The 19767-nt window shown below is 36.0% G+C and overlaps 1 protein-coding gene across 1 annotated transcript in view; it reads left to right on the forward strand.

Annotated features, from left to right (window-relative positions):
- The window catches only part of PCLO (piccolo presynaptic cytomatrix protein), a gene marked incomplete at both ends in the record, with an annotated part of 368722 nt that overhangs the window by 278684 nt on the left and 70271 nt on the right, over positions 1-19767 (forward strand). The window contains 6 exons of the mRNA XM_080625043.1: positions 1019-1230; positions 6509-6559; positions 7556-7686; positions 9315-9341; positions 12737-12830; positions 19266-19337. Of these exons, the coding sequence (XP_080481169.1) occupies positions 1019-1230; positions 6509-6559; positions 7556-7686; positions 9315-9341; positions 12737-12830; positions 19266-19337 (587 nt within the window). The remainder of the gene's footprint in view (positions 1-1018; positions 1231-6508; positions 6560-7555; positions 7687-9314; positions 9342-12736; positions 12831-19265; positions 19338-19767) is intronic.

Raw genomic sequence — 19767 nt, forward strand, 5'->3', positions numbered from 1 at the left:
GTAAAAGTAAATTGCCGTATTCTTACAGGCATGCTTCCCCTCATCTAGCAATCTTCTAGTGGTTTCTGAGTTGGAACAACTGGCTGCCAAGCCAAGTCTTTCTTGCTATTACCTTTGACATTTTGCAGACTGTGCTTCAGAAAGGAACAATTCAACTTCCTTCAGAAAGAAAACCCAGATACAGCCTAGCAGGCAAAATAAGGCTAACATATTGCCTTAAACCTCTTAAACCATACTTCTGAGGACCTGGGAAGTAAGCCGAGCCTAGTATCCTTTTAACTCTACGCTCTTGAGGTCACACATGGAATTTACGTGACCTAATTTCTTTATGAAATGGAGATTGTCATCTACAAAGGGTAAATTCTCCCCACTTGTTTCCAGGTGTCAGAAAGGGCAACCAGACTCCTATCACAGATGCCTCACATAGGTGTGTGTAATAAAGAAAGATGAATCAGCGCTTTTGCTATCATTTACTTTAATTTTATTCTGCTTTGATTAATTTTTGGTTGAAGGCTTTGAGCTCCTTTTCTCTTTATTTTTGTATAAATTATCTCAGGAGCAGAATTCAGTTTTGCTGAATTCCCAGTTGATTATAAAAAGAAAGTTGAAATTAAAGCTTGTTAAAATGAAGTTCAGATGCTCATGAAATTGGACCTGTTCCAAACAGTGAAAGTTAGCACTTTCTTCGCTTAGGCCAGTCTTTAAAACTGTAATTTGCTCCAGTATAATTCAGCATGATCAGAAAGACCTATTTTTCTTCAGCTAGAGAATAACCTTCTCAGGAAGCTTGTGAAGTGAGTAACACCAGTTGACAGAGTGTTGAGTAGTAAAATTGGAATTGGGATGTTGATGTTGTGGAGGAGATGTCTGCTTCTTAGAGGCTGCCTTTTCCGTCTTCAAAGTATGCAAGCAGATGACATGTAGATTTGTAAAGATCATTATCCTATCCTGTACCATGACAAGATGGATTTGAAAGTGCTAGCATTTATCAATACAAAGTTGTCTCACTTTAATCCAGTAGATAAAGCGAAGTCCCCAGGGGTTGATCCCAAACAGCTGGCTGCAGAGCTCCAAAAGGTTTCTCTACAGCAGTCGCCTCTGGTTGCTTCATCAGGAGTCGAAAAGGGATCTCATGTTCACTCTGGAACCACTTCTGCCACCTCCAGTGCTGTTCCCAGCCCTGGTCAGCCTGGTTCTCCCTCAGTGAGCAAAAAGAGGCACAGCAGCAAGGTAAGAAACTTCTCAGTTATGTGGCAATAACACTTCAATGACAAGAAAAAACTGCCTGATTTATCTTAGTGTATCAAGAAATCACAGCACATATTAATGAATTAATTGCTGTGACAGTGATGAGTATTAGTGTTAAGATGTAAAATTTGGACAAGGAGAGGAGATTATGCAATTTATGCAAGGTCATAAAAGATTGGGCCTTCTTTGAAAATAGGTTTCTCAAACTTAGTATTATTGATTTTAAATAAAATAATATCTCTTTTCATTCTTCATTGCTGTTACTTTTTAAGTGCATTCTACATGCTGGTGAGGTACTAGTTCCACAGAATAAGCTGATATTGCTAAGACCGTAATTTCTCTCTCTGTACTAAGTTACTGTTTGAAGTGTTACAAACTATGAATAGTCATGGGAATATCAAGCATTTCTCTGAAAGCCAGGGAGAGTGAAGAATAGATTTACCATCAAAATGTGTTTTGTCACTAGCTAATTCCTGTGAACTTGTTGAGTGTAAGTTCTCATTTCCTTTGCCACGTCCTGTCCATTTCTCAGCTGAACTTCTTTCTCCTTGCGTACCCTCCTGACCATGTAGGAAAGGCAGAGTGGGAATTTAGTAACATTTTTTCACAGTTGAAACTGAAAACTAGATCATAAAGTCATCCTTCACAGTTTTGCATTTTGTGTCAAAAAAGTTAACACCTGAAGTGCAAATAATTCCTGTGAAAACTACATTTGCTTAAGCAATTTGCCAGATCACTAAAGCTGATGGCTGTCCTGAATACCCAGCTTCTCACTGTTTTACTGTTGGAAGCAAAGCTTCACGTTGCGAACAAGGTGCTTCCTACATATTTATTTCTCTGTATCTTTACTGTTTCCTGGCACTTTCAAGTTCCTACTGCATTATTGGTATGTTTGTGGTTTTGTGCTGTTAAGGCTATGACTGTGATATAAACTACAAATGTGTTAGGTGCTGTACCGACCAAAACCAGCAAACACTGCCTGCTCATTTCAGGTAGCTCTTCAAAATGCTTGCATAACTTTCATGTGAGAAGAAACACAAAAATCTTTCATACAGCAATTTAGCAAGTACTGTAAATATTAGTTATACTGTAAATACTGTAAATCGATCAGTTTGTTTTGGATAGTAGTTCTGTCTTGCCACAATTCCAACAGACTTTTAATGAACTAATTCAGGTCTATGATGCAAAAGTTAAATCCATATGTCAGGATTTACTCAACTTCAGGGACGTGACAGAATTGCCTAATCATCAGGTGAATAGTTGGTTTCATTCCACCTTACTCTGGATATTATGCACATCTTCATATGAACCGATTTGCTATGTGCTTTATGTTTACCAGGAAGAATAATGCACTTCTGAAGTACAATTGATGAGACTGGATGAAACCTGCCACCAAAGTGTGTGCACTGCATGGAAGGAGAGGGCAGGGCTATTAGTGCAGATGCCACTATCTACACTGAAATCCCTTCCATCTGATTAGGTGAATCACACTCCTGAATTCACGGCATAGTGCATGGAGATCCATAAATCCTTGATGTGCATTGTATCCTGCCCAGGTGCCTCTCTCTGTCCACATGAGAAGACTGGGTTCCCAGCTTTGGCACTGTAGCAGGTCACCTAAAGTTAGAAGCATAAATTTCATTTCCTGCTTTACAGAGGATTTAGTAATCTTTCGTGAAAATTCAGCTGGAGGCTCATAAAGGTGATATAAAAAAATATTAAAACTAGTGCCTTTATGTAGGGTATGCAAAAGTCAAAACTAATCAGGTAAATATTTAAAACATTCTTTGCTTATTTCTGAAAATCATGTTAAGAGGCATTTCTTTCATAACAACCATAGCTCTTGTTGATTTGCATAGCTTCTGTTCATTGCCTGCAGGCCAAGTTTATAATGGTGTTGCGCTCTGTTAGAAGAGAATGCTACTGCTCATCCTTTCTGAAACAACTCTTTGCCTTGGGCTGACAACATTTCTAGGCAGGCTGCAGGCTTGCCAAAGTATCATGACAGACTAAATATCCAAACTGCCTAGATCTTGGGTTGCTACTGTTCTTATTTTTAGCAAGTAATTTTTTTTTTTTAAAGTTTTTTGTATAGAATATACACTCGAGAAAAGTCATAGGAGCCTCTTTGATATTCTGCAATGCCGATTCTCTCATATTTAATGCTTGGCCTCATTACTACAGAAAGTGACAGTGCATAACATCAGAACTTGACATTAGCAAGTTCCACATAAAGGCAATGAGAATCTTCTCCAGCAGATGTGATGGCATGAAAAGCACAAGCTCTTCTTACATAGAGTGTGTGAGTGTGTGCAGGGAGTATCAAGAGAAATGAGTGTGAAATTAGATAAGCCACAACAGGAGAGGTTTAACCTTTTGGGAGCCTTGAGCTGACTGTATCCTGTGCAGACCCGTTTCTTTTGTAATGTAAATGCATGAGCATTCTACGGTGTAGATTACATCTAAGATATAAATCCCCTATAGAAGCATTTAATTGTCTTTGTATCTTGAAGAATGGGTTGTTTTTCTAAATCCTCAGATCTTTTAGCTCCTAGAGAAGTCAGCAGTGAAAAACTTGTCCTTTTCAAATTAAGCTTCACTGAGGCCCCTATAAAGATAGGTACTTATTTGCATCTCTGCCTTTCAATCCAGATCCAACTTCAAAGTTGGCCCAGCTCTGAGCTGAGGGTTAGACCAGATGACCTTGAGAGGTCTCTTTCAGCCTTTAGATTTTTTCAGCTTTTAGATTTCAGCCTTCAGAAATTATTCATGTTTCTTGGATAAATTTGGGCATTTCTTATTGGTCAGTTTTAAACCAGCTGACATCAGAGAGAAAACAAGATATTTAATATGCTGAATTGCAAACCAATACAGAGGTTTAACAATGATACAGAAACATAAAAATGCACATTTCTGTTTACAGACAAGTATATGAAAGCTAAAATGAACTCCACTTTAACCGTCTGTGCAAGTCCCCACACAAACTTCTAAAAAATTAGAGCATTTAGATTATCCAGCAGGGATTTTGTAACTGCAACACAGCTAACTCCATGTTATTTTGTCGCATTGTCTGTGCTAGTATAGACTGAGGTAAGAATTATTAAAGTATAATAAAATCCATTCATAGAGATAAAGTGTGAGAAATCTAAGTCATTTAAAGCTTTGCCTTAAAAGTCTGCATGGGGCTCATAGCAGCCTTCCAGCATCTGAAAGGGGCCTACGGGGATGCTGGAGAGAGACTCTTCATCAGGGACTGTAGTTGTAAGACAAGCAGTAATGTGTTCAAACTGAAACAGGGTAAGTTCAGGATAGATATAAGGAAGAAGTTATCTGGCAGTGTTCAAGGCCAGGCTGAATAGGGCTTTGAGAAACCTGGTCTAGTGGAAGGTGTTCCTGCCTGTGACAGGGGTTTGGAACTGGATGATCTTTAAGATCCCTTCCAACTGAAACAATTCTATGATTCAGTGCTTAGATAGGCTCTCTCTTGGCAAAAGGAGGGAAATTCTCTCTTTGAATATTTTGAAAAGGACCAAGCAAGCTTTAAGAGTAGTTTGCTATCAATCTAAAATATCATTTAAGATTCAGAACATCTTATAAATATTGATGACCTATTTAGCTGTTAGAGGGATTACACTTCTTTAAAAGCTTTGTAAGGTACCAAGAAAAGCTGATTTAAAAAATTTCCATGAGAATTATTTTTAAGAGGTACATGGATTTCCAAAAAATATCAACGTTGTTTGGTTTTTTTTTTCCCTGAAAAAGCTTGTGTTCATAAAGAAACACATCTAGAGGAAGGTAAAGCACGTAAACCAAACAAAAACTAAGGCAACACAAGACAATGAATATAACTGTATAACCGGCAGGCTTAGACTTTTTTTATCTCATGTTTTCATTGCATTAGTGTTTGGCTGGGATTTTCCTGATTAGTCCTGGTCTGCAGATCTGAGTGACTGAGGGGATGTTTCTTCATCACAAACCTGAAAAGGGTAGTGCATCACCTTAACTTTATGCTCTAGTTTGGGAGACATGAGCTCTGCATTGGCCTAATTTAAAGCAATTTGTGTCCAGCTTCCTGAGAAAATCTGTGAGGGTTTTATTGGAGGGCAGAACAGCACAAAAAACGCAGAGGGGTTTTACTCTTCTCAGAAAGTGAAAGAAATCCTAATTACACAGAATAGGATGTCAGGATGCTGGTCACATCTGGAAACAGGAAAAGATGACTTCCAGATCAGTCTTCAGAGAACAGTAAGTTTGTCCTTGTTTGCATCCTTTGTTTTCTGCTGCATCAACAAAGGAAACAGATGTGGAGAGTATGCAAAAATATTCAAATCTTGCTACTGAACTGGGAGCTTTCTTACTTGACTTATGGCTTGCAGATTAGAGGTATGTCCAGGGTGGCTCAAGGGCACCGCCATTTAACAAAAGAACATTGTTGAGAATTCAGGATTTGAAGCAAATGGTGGTATTATTTTCAAACTACTAAAAAAAGGAAGAGAAGAAATGGGGAAATAAAAAGACACTGAGAATTTTATTGCTTTTGTCAGCAACCTAGAGAAGCTCAGTGATACAGAACAGTGACAGGAACATCACTTATACAGCACTGAAAAGGGAAGGACAGCAAATTTAAATTTCATGTCGTGGAAAGCGTGTGGAGGAATTTGAAGATAAAGTGATATAACTGAACAGATTATCAGGAAACACAGAATAAAACAAAAAATATTATATGAGATGGCTTGCAATTGTGAAATCCACATACGCACATCACTCAGTTTCATTATCACTCTTTCCACTCTTTCTACATGCTTGCACGCAAACTCAATTTAAACTGCTGTAACCTTTGCCTTTCAATAGAAATATGGCTGTGTTGTACTTGACGTGGTATTTGGTTTCTCCTTGTTACATTCACTTTTGTTAGACAGTGTTAACTGTATGTCTTTTTCTTCCCATGCCTCCCTGTGAGATCAGTTTGCTCAGACTGTAAAGACTTTGCTATTCAAGTTTTCTGATTCTGTACTTGTATGAAAGCTGATCAAAATGGTTGGACTGGACTTTAAGTGCTGTTGGAATATGATGGCCATTAGTTTTGAGCATACAAATTGGAGACAATTAAATGGGGTTTAGAAATCTGTGGTGATAACACAGTATAAACAACACCTATTGAAAAAGTTTGAAACTCTGTTCTTTCCAGTACAAGTATATTTGAGAGTATGACTATGAGAGTATATGACTATGTATTTGTTTATGTATTTTAATCTGGCAGCCCACAGAAACTACGAAGTCTGCTGCCCATCCAATCACTGGAGAGATTCAGGTAAATATGTGGTAGGTTTTTGCTATGTAAATTGTTGTTGCTATTGGCTGCACTTTTCTGATTAATAAATCTGCAGGAAACAATCCCCATTAATTGATTTCTTATTCAACTTCAACACCTTGAAATGTCACTCATTTAAGTCATTAAATGTCACTCATTAACTCTGTGCTTGATTTTTTGCATCTGTTATTAATGTTGGCTTGTGAAATGCAAAGAGAAAAATAGAAAATGCTTCTCCCCCTGAAGGGGCTAAAACCAGTGAAATTCATTCTAATCTTTAATTTTTGGTCACATATTTTGGTCTACATTTAAGCCAGACTATTTAGATTTAAGCAAAGACTGCTGTAGGCTTCTCACAGGGTCTGTGCAATGCCAATTTTGTGTTTTTCTCTTATGTTAACTGCCTTTACTCTAGCTTTTTAAAACAGTGGAACTGAGAGCAGAGGAATAAATGAAGCCTGTGATTTCCCGTAGATTTTTTGCCCTTTTTTTTTTTTTTCTTAAATAATCCATCTCTCTCTCTCCTGTACTAGCACTAAGGATCTTTCCAGAGTATTATAATATCATACCTGGGGTTGAGTTTCAGGTGGTCAGAATTCATGCAATTCCTACTCAATAAGCTGGCTATTGCTCAGAAACATATCAAGGGTTCAAATTTGGTCTGCTTTTTCCTGATTGGAATAGATCAATATGACTGGGGTTCTTTTTTTTGGTTGGTTAGGTTGAGGGTGGTTTTTTGTGTTTTTTGTTTTGTTTTTTTTTTTATAACCAATACTGGCAGACTTCAAAAGTAAATTTTTTTTCAAGATCCAACATAATAATTTAGCACCTCATTCTAGTCAGGAGAGAGAAAACTAAAACCATCTAAAATGTGTTTATTTCCAGCCAAATTAAAGGTCTAAAACTTCTTTCATTCAAAGGATTTAAGGGAGTTATTGAATCATTTAGGAAATAAAAATAACAAGTAAACTTACTGTGCTTATTGCAATTTTCTAGCTTCAAATCAACTATGACAAACACCTTGGCAACCTTATCATCCACATCCTTCAGGCAAGAAACCTTGCTCCCAGGGACAACAACGGCTATTCAGACCCCTTTGTTAAAGTTTATCTTCTTCCAGGGAGAGGGTAAGTGTAGGAGATATTTTAAGCTGAACTTTCTTTTAATTTGGTTTTGTTACTTGTTACTAATAAACAGAACTGAGAGTTATTGCTATAGAAAATCCAGGGGCAATACCAGCAAAAATGGTGGAGTTTTAGTAGAGACCCAGATGCTATTCCTAAGAGAATGTTCATTCTTTGCTAATGACCTGATAGAGTTCATAATAATACCCATAGGGTTTTTTTGGTTGGTTGATTGGTTTTTTTTCCCAGGTTTCCATTTAAAAATTGTAATGCATGCAAAAATATGTATCAAAAGAACAACACACTACTGAAATGTACTAAATACATGTAATAGTATCTGTAACATAGAAAGCTACATGTTATGTTTTATGTGGAATGGTTGCTTCAGGTGAAGACCTTTGCAGAATGTTACAGTATCTGAGATAAATTTGAGGTTGCAGTATATATCAAAGGTGAGAAATACTAGTCAGAAAATGCTCATTCCATGTGACTTTTTTATGACTTTAAGTGCTAAGATGTGTTTTTAGCAATTCTCATAATCTTGTATCTAGTATCTAGACTATACAAAGCACTAATGACTTTTTCAAAGTTCATTGCTTTTTTATACTCTGTAATTACAAATACTTCATTAGTGTTTCCTTTCAAAGATATGTTTCTGTTTCAACAATATTATAGCTCTTTTTTTGTGCCCTGAAGTTGCAGAATGTCATACGTATCCATAAGTATGTATGGTTATAATAATCTTGTTGATTTCAGTGACACAGTAGATGTACCAGATAAACTAAGCTGATGGATCAGATTTCAGATTGCAAAGACAAATTCCTGCAAACTTTTCTGCCTGTGTAATCATACTCATCCTTAAAGACACTGAGGCTAAGACCATGCAACTAAAACTGTATTTTCGTTCTATTCAAAGTAACAAGAAAGTAGATGCTCAGGTCACAGTACAGCATTTGGCATATGAGCAAGCACCACCAGAAGTGCATGAATGGTACAATTAAAGGCATGTGTATTCTTTTGTAGATCTAATTCCAGCTATAGAGCATTCAATATTGTTCAGTGGCACTGGGCCCAAAACTAGTACTGGATATAATGCAAACAAGTCCTAAGTCTTGAGGGGCTTTATAATGCATTTAAGAGTCTTGTGAAATACTTATCAAATCAATCTTACTGGGAATTTTTACAAGTAAATTTGCTGATCTAGAAGTAAGACTTGGAACTAGAAAGATATTCACCCTGCAGAGGTCTAAGCCAGTCTGAGGATAGGTTTAAACTTGCTGCCAGGTTATGAAGAATTTGGATTTTAATTTTGTTTGGTTTCATTGTTTTAAAACATGGCACTGTTACGGTTTTGCATGTAGATTGGGGCTTTAAGGAATAACGGAAGTGAAGAGCTGCTCGGAAGTGCCCAACTTCTTTTTTTCTGAAAGCAGAAACCTGAATTGCTACTGAATACCTTTTATCTGTAGTTCAGTCCATGCTAGACTTCTTGTTCTTACTAATGCCTCCATTTTCTTTGATTCTGATACTAGGAACTACCCATGATTCACATGTTTTCTTTAATCTCTGTTCTCATTGTCTCTCACACTGCTTCCTCTGTGTTCCTAACTCTGTAAATGCTGGTTATGCAGACAAGTCATGGTTGTCCAAAATGCAAGGTAGAGTGTACTATGTTCCAATTTTATTCTTTCATTTTTGTATGCATGTATTATAGAATAAGCCTGTGCATTGAACTATAGATTTCTATTCAATTCTGGTGGCATGCAATTGCAGCCTTGGTTTTGCTGTTCATTCTGTAATGAACAAGTCAAGAGGAACTGAAAACAAGTCAATAATGCTCCTTGATGCAGTAATATTCTAGGGCTAAACTCTGATGAAAAACAATCTTGCTTTCAAACTCTAAAAGAATTTAGTTCAGAGATATCTAAAAATTCATTCTCACTGAAAGTTGCAAAATAATTAACTGTGAACTTGTATCAAGATTTTGAAAGATGTTACTGCCAAGATAAACAGGCACAGTTCAGAAATGAAATTTAATATTTTTCTCTGTATACCTTGCGCAGTGTATAGACATTAAATACAGGTATAATTCTATCTAATTGCACAGCTGGCTTTAAAATGCTTTAACACATAAATGGTTATTTATGGTAAGCAAAGTTGAATTTTTAGTTATTGAAATTACTAATGCTTTGTTTACCCAGGAATTGGAAACATAAAGCAAAACTTCATTCTCAATATATGCTAATATCAGCCCAGGCTAAATACATAAGAATAGTAATTCAACCTAAGTTATATATTTAAAAATAGAAATCTGACCAAACAAGTCAGTAGATTTATTTCAATAAACAGATCTTCTCTATCATATGTCTGTTTCTTCATAAAACAGATTATTTAATGAATGTGTTTAAATGCCACATTTTATATGAATTTATTATACGTTTTTAATTGTACTTTCACTTGCATCATGTATTAATAAACTATAATTAAGGAAGCATAGAGAAATGATAAAGCAAAACGTAATGCAGTTTGCATCTTTTCACTTAGCATGCTCTGTGAATTCCAAATGCTAACGCCACCCTTGCCAGTTTAGATCCAGATATTTTATAGAATTCACTGGAAATACTTCAGAATTACAGTGCTAACAGCACATTTACCTTTTGTCACTGCCAGCTCTGAAACCCAACACTGCATGAATCACCTTCTTACCTATTTCTGAAAAGAATCAGAAACTTTGAAAAGATGATGAAGTTATAATAGTGCAAAAGGAAATCCATGAAAGGAAAGGGAATGTCTTGGTGTTGTTTTCTTGGCTGAGTGCACAAAGGATCCTTTCCTGCTTTCTTCAAAGATGAAAGTTTATAAGTTACTTAAAAACAGTAGATCATATATTTGGACAGGCCTGATCTGTGTAATACTATCCTGGCTTAGTTAAGGTAAGAATTGAGTTGCTCTGAGTGTACGAGGAGTTTGGACAAGTTAGTATTTCATTAATAGTTGATTAGAGTAGACATTCATTTGAGGAGTACTGTGAGTCAAGAAAGAGAGACAGATGCTGCCAGTCCAGCTGTCACTTGCCCATGTCCCATGTCTCCATATGGGTCAGTCGAAACTCATTAACGCTTTGAATGATGGGGATACTTGTCTCAGAGCAGAGTGGGAAAAGAAGGGAAAAGTGGGAAAATCCTGAATAGGATTTGCCATCAAAATTTAGTTTCTAAAAGGATTCAGATTTTGTATTTCAGCCTTCCTTCCAAGATATGCAAAGTAATAACTTTTTGAGAGTTTCTATTTCATATGCCCTTGGTCCCCCTAGATTTTAATTCATCCTTTTCTTACCAACACACATGATTAAAAAATAAATCTCCTTTTTTACTTTTTCCTTCAATAATACACCATTGTATGCCATGGCTGACAGAACAGATTGAACTGTGGAGAGTTGCTGCTTTCTTCTCATAAGCAGCAGTAGACAGATACTTTGTTTCATGAGTCTCAAAGCCTTTCACATTTTTCAAGAAACTGGAAGACAGTGGATGGTATGTTTTGCAAGAAAATAAATGGAACTGCATAGAATGACTATAGCAAAATGTAAGAGCAAAAATAACTGCAAGTCCCTTTCATTAAAGGGTATTACTCTAGTCGACAGGTTGGATATGACCGTCCCTTTTTGGAGAATAAGGCCACGAGACACTCCAGAGTAATTGGATGGCAGCACTGCACAGCTGAATTGAGTCTGTAGGGTGAAATTGCTGGTTCTGATGACCTAACATCAATATATATGTGTCAGTAAAAATATGTGTCTTTCACATAACCTTAATTCAGGTCTGCTCAAATCTCGTACCATGCATGGTACACCACTAGTGACTAGCTGATTAAATGAGTCCCTAGAGTGCATCTTCTGAGTTAATCTCACATGAGACGAATGTAGTATATTAGCTGTGAGACCATGCCACAGTATGAACCAGAACACAGTTCAATCAAAAGTCAGAAGTAAGAATCAGGAGAGCTGCACTCCACCAAAAATTAATGTAGGGGATCCATAAAAGAGGGCAGATACGGGTCATTCTGTGCTATTTGGCCTTCGTGCTGGTGAACAGTCCTGGGCACATTTAATTTATTAATAAATTAAATGAGTCTTTTAACACATGGTGGTTTTGAACAAAAGACAAAGGGCAAATGTCTCGCAGACTGGCAAAAAGAGTTTCTTTACCTTGTTTTTTTAAAGTATTAAAAGCTTCTGATGTTCTCCTACCCAGCTCTTTCGAGGTGTCCATTAAAATTTATGTTAAAGTAAAACTGGAATGGAAACAAATCTGACATCAAAGCTTAGAGAGCTAGATGAATCCATATTCTATTAAAGGTTAGCGTATTGCTTCCTCCATACTCAGGAAATGCAAAGTACCATAGAAAGCACTACCAATTCTTTTTAAAAACAGATTATGCAGCCAACCTTTTTATTCTTGGCTATTGATAAAAACAATCATGAGCTTGATGCACTCATGTGTTTGTTTCCAGTACTGTTAGAGGTATATACAGAGAACAGGATCAATAAGAAATTAGTGTTTCTATCATTAACAGGATATTAGTTGCCCTCTGGCATTCATTAAACATTCTTGTGAGATGGAGCTCCTGTAATTAGAGACTGCAACCTATAAATATAATAGATTCACGCTGCTTTTGAAGTACTAATAGGAAAATGGCCTTGGAAAAGAAATCAATGCATTATCACTTCAATTTATAATCAAACCCCAACGTCTACAATATGAGAACAAAGCATATGTGTGTGTGCTGACTGATGCTTTATACTGAAACAGTTGTAGGCGAAGCTAGCCACCTGAAGAGTCAGAGATGTTTTAAAAGGAAAAACTACTAAATAAAGCCCCCAAAACCCAAAGGCTGTCATTGTCCTCTTGCAACCCTGAGTTGTTGCTGAAAGGGAGATGCAATTCTTTTCTTTTTTATTTTGTGGGTGCTTTTTTTGTTGCATTAGAACTGAAAGAAACACAAGATCACTAATGTAATGTTTCCTTCCTTTCCTTCCTTTGTTCAAATTCAGTGCCGAGTACAAGCGGAGAACTAAGTACATACAGAAAAGCTTGAATCCTGAGTGGAATCAGACAGTCATTTACAAAAATATCTCCATGGAGCAGGTGCGTCACTGGTAGTACTGTTCAGTGCAATTTGCTGCTTTATTATTTGCTTGATATGCAGTGGTTACTGTGAAGAGAGAAGAGCTGCTGGCAATTCTGTGAACCCTTGTAAAATCTTGCCAGATGCAGGAGAAATGTGGAACTATTCCCTTGGCTCTGATAGAGCTTACTATATCAATACTTTTTTCTTGTGCTGTCTACTCATAAAAATGGTAAGTTATGGGATTACACCCATAATCATGTCATAAGTACAGATGTGGCAACTTAAAAAATGATAATGGAATACATGGAGGGAATAAATTAAGCCATAAGTTTCTGAAGTGGATTCAGAAATCGCTGCCACTCTTCATTCCAAAAGGCATGCAAGCTTACACGAAACACAGATCCTATAATTTTCTTATTCAAAAATATTTATAAAGTGTAGAGATTTAGATTTAGCAGGAATTTAAAGCAATGGGCTTGAAATATGAATCACCTGAAAAAAAAAAAAGAAAAAAATAAAAGATATTTAATTTTCTTATAGAAAGATTTAACTCAGATCTGGGAAAGAAGTTTTTCTTTCTTGGTGGCTTCCTAACTATGAACTATGGGGTTAACTGAGGCAATATGAAGAAATTGAGTCTTCTTTTTCTCCATCTCCACTTTTAAAGGGACTTTTTGCTATTTGAAGAAGGCATAATGAACTAAATTATGATCAGTCCATTTGTTTAAATTATGAAGTATATTTTATAGATTAATAGATCTGTATGCAGTGCTAAATCTTTTTTATTCTCTTAGTGTTTTTTCTTGATAATTTCAACCTCATTTTTCAAGGTCTTTTAATCTCTCAGTACTTCTTTAAAAAGCCCAGAATGACCAGACTCTTTAATGAATAGATTTAGATTTCCCAATGTTTTTAATATGCTTCTCCAACACAACACCAAGACCTAAAGACTATCTTCCTAATTTAAGATTTCATTATTCATTCTTCTTGTTTAAGAGGAGCATAGATTAAGATACTAATTTTGGAGCACGGAGCAAAATCCTTCCCACAGAGGACTTGCATGGTTGCTAATGCTATCTACACCTCTGAACTTAACAGGCAGTAGCTCAGATTTACTTCAGAGATGCCCTGTTGTATGTAGTGGTTATGGTTTTCTGCATTTTGCATGCTGTTTTGTGTAGGCTTGCAGAAATGGTAGCCCTAGGTTTTCTGAGTTTTGTGAAAAGTTTTGATAAGTCTTAGCAATATTTCCAAACTGAGCTTTCCATTTAAGAAAAGGTCTTTAGTTTGCTTAATTTCTTTTCAGAATCTGCTATGACATTTCACAGAGCTGTACTTAAGAGTACTTGGATGTTGAACATTCAATAGCTGTTTGATAATTTTAAATTAGATGAAGATCTTAGTGTAGGATTTCTTGGACAGAGATTTTAATGACAGAAAATATCTTAATATCTTTGATGTCAGTTTTTGGACACTTATTTGATGAAATTTGCCTTCAGGTCACATACAGAATTCTTTGAACTTTTGCTTTTTATTTGCAAATTTCCTCCCTTTCCCTTCATCTGAGACTGTTACTCAGTGCTTATGATAATAAGCATGTCAGCTTCACATGAGCATCACATATGTTGTATATTTTGTCCTCATTTCACATCAAAGTGTGTGGAGAGCACAGTATTTCCTTCCACACTTTCCCATGCCTTGTATCTAGTGCTAAGATACTGGTGTGAGTGATTCTTCTATAAAATTCAGTGCCCTGGCTTAGTAAAGTAAATTAAAGCACATTTCTATATCACCAAATGATACCTTGCTGATGATAAGTACCCTCTACAGTTTGAAGAACTATCACTATGCAACAGGATATCATTTGCACTCATAACCCTCATGAATGGATATTTCAAAATAGGAATATAAAGAGAAGTACAGGATAACTGTGATAGGCTGAGGATGAGTGTTATGATCACCAAACAAGCAAAACTGCATCATATACTAAGTTATACAGTGTTAGCAGTATAAATTAATGAACCTTTATAAATATTATTTCTTCAAAGAAGCATTTCCTTTCCCTCCATCAAAGCCTGAGCTGCTTGCTGACAGAAAATAAGTATTATAAAATATTTCCTAATATAGTCTTTTTAGCATCACTGTCTAGACTTTAGCTGGTTGTCCAATTTTTCATTTTCCTTTTCTCTTTCATACCCTAGCTGGTATTAAAATGAAAATAATTATGAGAAATAGATCACTGTTTGAAATGAAACAGACTTTTTCAAGGTCAGAATGACTAGTTTTATCATGTAGCAAATTCTGCTTTGGCAGTTGGAGAAAAAAATAAATTAAACTGCAACTATTTAGTAATTTCAGGTTTTTGTTAAGTAATAAAGTGGAGATAATTACAATTTGAGAGGAAGACCAAGTACACACATTGCAAATATTATATAATAACTGCTAACTCCTGTCAAATACCCTCTCAGAGTATGAAAGAAAGCATTAGAATGATTTAAGGAGAAGATGGTAAGAGATGAAAGTTCAGTTGCTGTTCAGGCTGTTGGCATAATGTATGACCACTGTATAAGGTGTGGCTTTGTTTATCTTAATTCCTTACTTGTCAGAAAGCCAGAAAAATTATTCCCTTAAATGATGGATATAATTCATTAGAGCAAACAGCTTTTGCTACAGCTCATGTCCTTTAATTCAAGGTAATGCACTTAGAAAGAGTGATATTTTCAAAATCCTTGTGTGATGTAGGAGCCTATGTCTTATTTTCAAAAATAAGAAAAACTTTCTTATAAATCAGTAAGGTATGTAAATCTTGCTTAATATCTTCAACAAGAGAAAAAAAAGTTTCTAAGTGATCTAGCAAAAGTCTTTTTGTCCTCTCACTTACTGAAGAATAGGAATATAGAGAAGAGTACAATAAAATGTTAAACATGAATATAAACACAAGTAGCTATAATACATGATCTAATGCAACATGTTCATTTCTACTCGTCCAATATCTTGACTAGGACTGCAATCTTTTATATTATTTCTGAAGTAATTACAGGAATTTACTTTCAGTGTAGGAGAAAACCAAACTGCGTTAAAATGATTTCTTTCCTCATGCAAATTTGTGTATGAGATTTTCAAGGAATATGTATTAAATATTTCAAATAATGCATATTTGGTTACGTAGACCCTCATCATCTTTAAAAACACCCTGTGATCTCCGGATGTTTGAAACAAGATGGTATTGGTGATGTCTTCTGTGAGAGAAAATATTATTCACGTTCACTGTTTCTACATATTCCTTCATTTTCTTTAAATGATGATTGTCCACAGCAGCCAAAAATAACTGGAGTTCAAATGCAGTAATATGCTTTTAGATGGGCTTTTATTATTTAATTTTAATTTCTATTTTTATTTTTAGTTTTTCCACAAAAGCCTGAAATTTGTTGCAATACTTTTTTTCAGAATATGCTAGAAACTCAGATGAGACTCACAACGTGTGAACTGCTTTCTTTCTTTTAGGGACACTTTCTCATTTTCCTGTTGACACATTTCCCACTTGCAGAAACCCATGGTCAGATGGATAGTGGGTTTCTGCAACACATTTAAGTATTGCTGTTGGTTAAATTCCTGATGGGGATCTGAACTTCTGGCTTCATGACCTGAACCTGTATGATGTAAGGCAGAAAACCCTACTTTGCTGTGATGGTATAATGACTGCTTTTAAAATCACTAGCCATTGAGTCTCCTTTGCCTTCAGTAGCAGTACATAAATATATTTTCATAAAAGCAAATTTTCTTCCTCTTTGAAACTCATTTCAAGCACTCTGCCTAATAAAGCTCTTTTGATAGTTCTTCATTGTCATAATATTTTATAAAATTTTATTAAACTAAGAGGCTTAAAATAGATAGCTCAAAGAAATACAAAGTACTGCAAGTTTTCAGCACAATTTTATTATCATAATGATACAAAGAAGCTAGCAGAGTAGGGTTGCATTTCCTTGTAGGTCTTCTCTATTTTTCCTCTTTCCACCAAAAATCCTTCAAATCTTAGTTTTTGTGGTTTTTCTTTCCTTTCCCGGAAAGACGTTTCAGTACATTGTTCTCTCTGTCCTTGAACAGTCATCACTTGAAACAAGAAGACAAGTCCTTCCAAAACAGCCACAATTAAGACAATATTTTTCTAAAATTACTTGTGCTATATTATTTGTAATACTTTTCTGAAATTATTTATACTATATTACTCCCCTTTTTTAAAGGGTAAAAATGCATATAATTTGTGTAGCATCTACCAGGAAATTATATCATCTAGGAAGCAAAAAGTAGCCTGGATCAGTGGCTGATCAACTCATTTTTTCAGCTAATTTTTCCAGCTTATTTTTTATGTTGCAGTTTTGATACTGTCTTGGAACAGTAAAGAAAAAGAATTTTATTCAGTCAAGGAAATATTCTATAGAGGATGTTCCAAAGAGACTCTTTTTTTTCAACTTCTTCCTTATTTTTTCAGGATTATTTTAAAAGTATATTTAAGAAGAATGATGCCTAATTATGTACGGATAAAGCAGAAAGACTAAAGAATTACTCTCAATTTGATTTTTTTCAATCTTGGATTTCAAATTATGTTGTCTGCTTAAAGAGTATGTTGTTAATGCTAAACATAGTACAATTCCCTTTTGTGTGGGGTTACCATGATATGCTGATTTAAACTTGTTTTTCAAAGACACTGGCTTTACATAGTTGCTAATTTTTCTGAAGGTAGCTGGAAGCAGAAGATATTCCAAATACAGAATAATGAGATGAAATTATCATTTAAAGGCAATTTAAAGGTATTAAGAACTGTCTGAATCTGTTGCATTAAACCAAGCGGCATTGGAAGTAAATGGCAAAAAGTTATTTTCTTGAAAGTATATATAATACACTAAATGGTGTAGTTTACGCATTGAACAATGACTTAATCCCTAGTCATCCCTTTGTCCCAAGCAGCCAATTAATAGTTAAAGCAGTGAGTGACACATTGCTTCTTTTAGGATGATGACATAAATTATCAGATTGCTGGTTCTGACCTCTTTTCTTACACTCATAGAATCACAGAATGGTTTGGATTGGAAGGGACCTTAAAGATCATGCAGTTCCAACCTCCCTGCCATGGTCAGGGACACCTTCTGCTAGACCAGGTTATTCAAAGCCCCGTTCAACCTGGGCTTGAACACTTCCAGGGATGGGACATCTACAGCTCTTCTGGGCAACCTGTGCCAATGCCTCATCATCCTTACTGTGAAGAATTTTTTCCTAATGTCTAATCTAAATCTCCCCTCTGTCAGTTTAAAGCCTTTGTCCTGTCACTACATGCCTTTAGAAAAGGTCCTTCTCCAGAATTCTTATAAGCCCCTTCAGGCACTGGAAGCTGCTCTAAGGCCACCCCAGAGCCTCATCCAGGCAGAACAAACTCAGCCCTCTCAGCCCTTCTTCATGGGAAAGGTGCTCCAGCCTTCTGATCATCTTTGTGGCCTCCTCTGGACTCAAGCAGGTCCACATCCCTCTTGTTTTGTAGCCACACGGCTGAATTGCAGTACTCCAGTATGTGAAACAAGTTCCATTTTCTGCCATAATGCTTAGAAGGTTCCAACAAATTCTTCACTTACAACTTCTCAGCCCACTTCACGGACATCCCATACTTCCAAGAGTTTGTCCTTCTGTCTTTCAAGCCACATGAATTTATTACTTCTATTCCCACCACCTGCTAACCTTTTGCCCTGTCAGATGACATTGGTAATCAATCCTCTCCCCATCTGTCCCCACAGACCCCTGGAATAACATTCAGGTCAATCTTTCCAATAAGGTAAACTTCTTTGTTCAACAGCTTTTCTGTCTTGCACTATCTTTTCATATAAAAAGACTTGTTTCTTACTGTAGCCTGTAAGAAGAGTGCTTGACACAGTTTGATGTCTGCAGATAGTGGGTTTTGATGACTATCATTAATACCTAACAGTACAACTTGTCCTGCAGAGGACACTTGGCAGAGTCCCATTGACTAGATTGAATACAATGAAGCCTGGTCTTCACAGATGAGATCATGCAAGCAGAGTGCTTTAAGTAATACGTTTGAAATTCACACTCAGATGCACTTTAAGCGAATGTTTGAATTAGAGAAGTCAGACCTGACAATGAGAAAGGCTGCAAATGCAAAATGGGGCTTTAAGAATCAGTTTGGTTTTTGCAGTGGACACACATTCTGTCAAAAACAACTTACAGAAATTCTTAAAACAGGGCCAAGCACAAGCCCATTTGTCTTGATAACAAAGAATAGCCCCAAATTATTTTTCTGAGACCAAGGTTGATGGGAGGACAAAAGCTGTATAGCTGTCACTATGAAAAAGGATCCAAGGAGGTAATGAATAGAAACCACCATAAAGACTTGTTCTGAAGTTTATGATGACAATGGGTTAATTAACCTTTGACTTAATTTACAGCTGAAAAAGAAAACACTGGAAGTGACTGTCTGGGATTATGATAGATTCTCCTCAAATGACTTCCTTGGTGAAGTAAGTAACTTATTTCCTTCTCTCTAACCCTGACTAGTTAGAAAGCTGATTAACTACATGCTATGGTATTTGGAGACTGTTCTCTTCCAAGGTGTGGTACATATGTTAAGTGAAACATTTTTTACATCACAGTTTTACTTCTGACTTCATAACAAATTACCATGATTTCTTTTATTCACACATGAAAGATGCCATTCTTTTATCTCAATAAACTGTGGACAAGTTCATTTAGGCCTCAGCAAAATGTAACTTCACGGAATATTAAGATTTTTTTTTTTGAGCCCGAGATAGTAACAGCCTTTACAGTGACTGAATGGGGAATTCTTGTTATGACTGATAAGCTGCTTGCCTTGAATTTAACATAACATGGAAAAGCTGAGGAAGTGTGAGTCTTCGCAAAAGATTAAAGAATTACATTTTGCCATCACAT

This window comes from Psittacula echo, assembly GCF_963264785.1.
Source record: "Psittacula echo genome assembly, chromosome: 1".
NCBI lineage: Eukaryota > Metazoa > Chordata > Aves > Psittaciformes > Psittacidae > Psittacula > Psittacula echo.